General features: G+C 37.4%; 1 protein-coding gene across 1 annotated transcript; it reads right to left on the bottom strand.

Annotated features, from left to right (window-relative positions):
• Positions 1-224: 224 nt before the first annotated feature.
• On the bottom strand, positions 225-1,576 carry LOC114544532. Its single transcript, XM_028563144.1, has 3 exons — positions 1,319-1,576; positions 910-1,107; positions 225-541 (listed from the first exon to the last, which is right to left on the bottom strand). The coding sequence occupies exons 1-3, from the start codon at positions 1,530-1,532 to the stop codon at positions 375-377; spliced, it is 579 nt and encodes a 192-aa protein (XP_028418945.1). The 5' UTR covers positions 1,533-1,576; the 3' UTR covers positions 225-374.
• Positions 1,577-3,793: the final 2,217 nt, after the last annotated feature.

The following is a 3,793-nucleotide window of genomic DNA, read 5'->3' as shown; positions in this document are numbered from 1 at the left end:
ATTGACAGTAATAATGTTTAAGAAGCTTTTATACTATTATTGTTTGGCCAATTTTGGACAACCTTTTTTGGTAAAGTTGTATAGAACAAATAAGGCATGCAATGATACCACAACTTTGTGAAAATTATTGAAGGAAATAAAGTTAAAAAATTAGTATTTAACTTCTAAAAAACATTTCTTGATTTTACATGTAAGTTTAAAATATATTATGCATGTCTGAAATAATTGCTAAACCACATATTGTTGAAATACTGCAAAAGCGATGTCTGCTCTGCGAAACTTGCAGTTTACACAGCTTTATAGAGTAAAACAACTTTCTTCCTGCTTGATGTTACTCCATACCTATTCCATACCACCCTAACTGTTACAGGTAATTAATTGTGTGCAGTCTCCTTGAATTGGTTAAAAGCAACTTCCATGCTTTTCTCAATTGAACTCTTTTTCTTCTTCCTTGTTCCAACCTTTTTCTCATGTGTACCTTTCCCTTTTATGGCTTTCTCTTCTTGGTTTTCTAATTTTAGATCAATTTCCTCTGGCACCTCTAATGTATTCAGTCAAATTTTTTTAAGTACAAAGAATGAGGGATCCACCATAGGGACCCATATACACATTTATTGAAAAAGATTTTGTCTCAAGTGTCCCAAGTAGAATGCATGGGTGGGGGAGCAGTAAAAAAATAGGGAATTAAGGAAAAATGGCAAAATTGCTAGGAATTAATAGATGGTCAGGACATGGTCTCCCAAAAATTATTTGAAATATTAAATCCTTTTTGGCATATTTCATCTACAATTAAATGCAATGAAATATCAAATATTGAGTAGTATTAATTATTATATAATGCATGTTTTTTTCTAGTTATCAGAGATTATCGAAAAATAAAAGAACAACATTTAATAATGTTACTCTTACCAACAGCAATTGTATTTCCATCAACAGTACTTGGGCCACATTTTGGACAAATAAATTCATCCTCTTGAGCATACACCATCAGAGAACCACCCTCAGTAACGTGTGTTCCTTCTGAGTAAATATTTTGTTCATACTCACACTTCTGGCATTTGTGAATATGTGTTGAACCTCCCCCATACTTCTCCATTAGATTTTCAACTAGCAAAAAATTAACATGCTCTTAGGATCAATAAAGTAACATTCAATAATTAAGTATTCAAATTACTTTACAACAGATGGTACAAATTTAATACAATTTCGACTTAAAAGATCCATGCAGCTGACAAATGTTTAGAAAACCAAGCCACATTACATTTGCTGATTTTGATAACTCTGAAACTCACATATAAATATATGCATAGGTGTATACCTAAACTCTCTTCATCGTCTGAAGAATCATCACCATTGTAATCCATTTTCTCAGATTCTGCCATTGTGTCCACAAGAGCAACAGGAATGACATTATGCCTTTGAGAAAGGAACCTGTCCATCTGCTCAAAGAACGGCCACGTCTTGCTTCTACCATTCCCACTCTTTTTCGTTTTGTCTTTTTCCGATTGATATTTTTGCCTTAACTTTTTCATCTTATTTACCACTTCCTTTAATGTGAAGTCACAATAACCTTTTGCTCGTAACTGATCCAACAAATAACCTGATTTATTAAGTAACATTCAAATTAACATTCTGCTTGATGGATAAACATGCAGTAACTACTCCACAATATATCAGATACCACAAGAAGTCGCAAAAACTAGGATCTTCCTCAGACCTCAGTGCAGGCAGCGTGCTATTAATTAAAAGCCTAAGAAAAATGTTAAAAAATATACGGAATATTAACTTACCAGTAACCGCTGATCAACTTTACTAGTCTCTTTAGAACCTTTAGAATGATCGAATGCTTCCTGAATTGTATCGTCACACCAAAGATTAAGAAGTGTTTTCGTTGCTTCGTTGCTCCACACCTTACCTCGGTTTTTCTTGATGGCGGCCATTTTGGTTTACTAATACCCGCAAAAAGGCGCGAAGTATATGTTTGCGTCATCGGATAGAGAAAAGTGCTCAGATAGCAAAATTTTAGGCACGGTACCGCTTATTTGGCGGGCCGAGACTACCTCCAGAGGTGGTCTCGGCCCGCCAAAAATTTTAGGTACCCGTGCCGCAATTGCACAGGACCGGTACCGTTTACATGACAAAAATTAAGAGTTCCGTGCCCTTTTTTTTGGCCCGGGTGCTAAAAATTAAGCGTGCCGTGCCAAAAATTGTTGACGTGTAAACGGGGCTTCAGCTCCGGGTTCGTGGCTCCGGGTTCGAGCGAACCCGGAGCTGGAGTGGCTAGTTTTCATACAAACCGATGTGGCCGTTTCTCTTTTAATGCATGGGAATCGAAAAATTTATAAAGGCCATTCTTCTTTGTTATATTATCAAGAACATGGCCTAGAATGAGAGTTTTATTTTATTTACTTTGCTCGCAATAGCTCCGTAAAGTTAGGTATTTTTTTTGCAAAGTTGACCGGTCAGCGGCACGGGCGACCGCCAGGCTTTATAAAAGTTCGATTTACTAGCTTTACGACGAGCTTTTGTAAAAACTAAAAGATGGCCATTCGAGAGAAAGCTTATGAAAATAACCTTATAGTTCTAACCTTCTTCTAGCTTGCGAAACCACGACAGGCAACTTCTGCAAAGTCTGGCCGTCTGATTTCATGTACGCACCCGTGGCATAAATTTAATCTCTTCGCGAAGACAACTAACCCGGTTTCTGCAATTTTTCGTTTTTCCACATTGGTTTATTGAACTGTAAATGTCATATCATCAATGCTAACAATTATTCGAGTACTCTAAGCAAAAAATATCTCTTCTACCTGTAATATGCTACGGAAACAACACCGTCAAACAAGTGTACACAAAGCGGGTCAAATCGACGAACGGCCATTGCATGTTAAGTACGCTTTTCATCGCCGAGATTTTTTCGCTGATTTCTTCGCTGATTCGACTTTGAGTAAAATTCTAAAGGATGGCCATTGGAGATTTACATTCATACACTTCCACAAAGATCTGAGGTTCTAGGATTCGTATCCAGTGACTTGTTGTATCCGCCAGTGTCTGATGGAGCTTCTCTGGTATTTTCCGGCAGATAATTGTTTCGATATTGTGCACATATATAGCACAGTCATTCTCTCATTTCGTTGACTGTTCCCTAGCTGTTTACTGTTATTGCTTTATTCGTATGAGCCTGCTGATAATGTGGAAAAATTACGTTAAATCATCATCCCTTGTGGTAATTGTGTTTAATCTATCTCTAGGGAATATCTTTCCGCATTCTACCAAAAGCACCCGTGATGTCACAGTTCCAAGCATTTATTGTACAAACATTGACTTATGAATATGTGCCCCTACGAAATCCAACATTCCTATTTATCCGCAAGGGTGCGATAGCGTAATTAAAATGTATAGTCCTATGTTTCCTATATCAGGCATATCTTGGGGGATTAAATTTGCCTTTAAACTCCAGTCAACCACAGTTAAGTTCAATTTGGGCCTTAAAACGCTGACCGAAATGGTGTAATAGACGATTTCCTTCTGCATTGCCTTATTATTGCCGAATGTCATGATGCACACGTCTATAAAATAGCATTCGGAGGTGGCTGAGGAGGCGCTACACCCCAGTTTTAACAAGGTGGTCAGTTAAACGAGATATCGGTCGGTATATAGCACACAATCGTTGGTTTAAAGCATAATTTGCTCAGCTTGCTTAGATGCTTGCGATAATTTCTGAAGTCGTGTCACTCCTCTGAGCCCATTAGAAGCATTTCAGCGACAAATTCCGATCCGATCATTAAATTTTGTA

The sequence above is a fragment of the Dendronephthya gigantea genome, unplaced genomic scaffold (genome assembly GCF_004324835.1).
Source record: "Dendronephthya gigantea isolate DGI-Jeju-01 unplaced genomic scaffold, DenGig_1.0 000831F, whole genome shotgun sequence".
In the NCBI taxonomy this organism is placed as follows: Eukaryota; Metazoa; Cnidaria; class Anthozoa; order Malacalcyonacea; family Nephtheidae; genus Dendronephthya; species Dendronephthya gigantea.
Note: the sequence above shows the minus strand (reverse complement) of the source record. Positions and strands in the feature narration are given on the sequence as shown.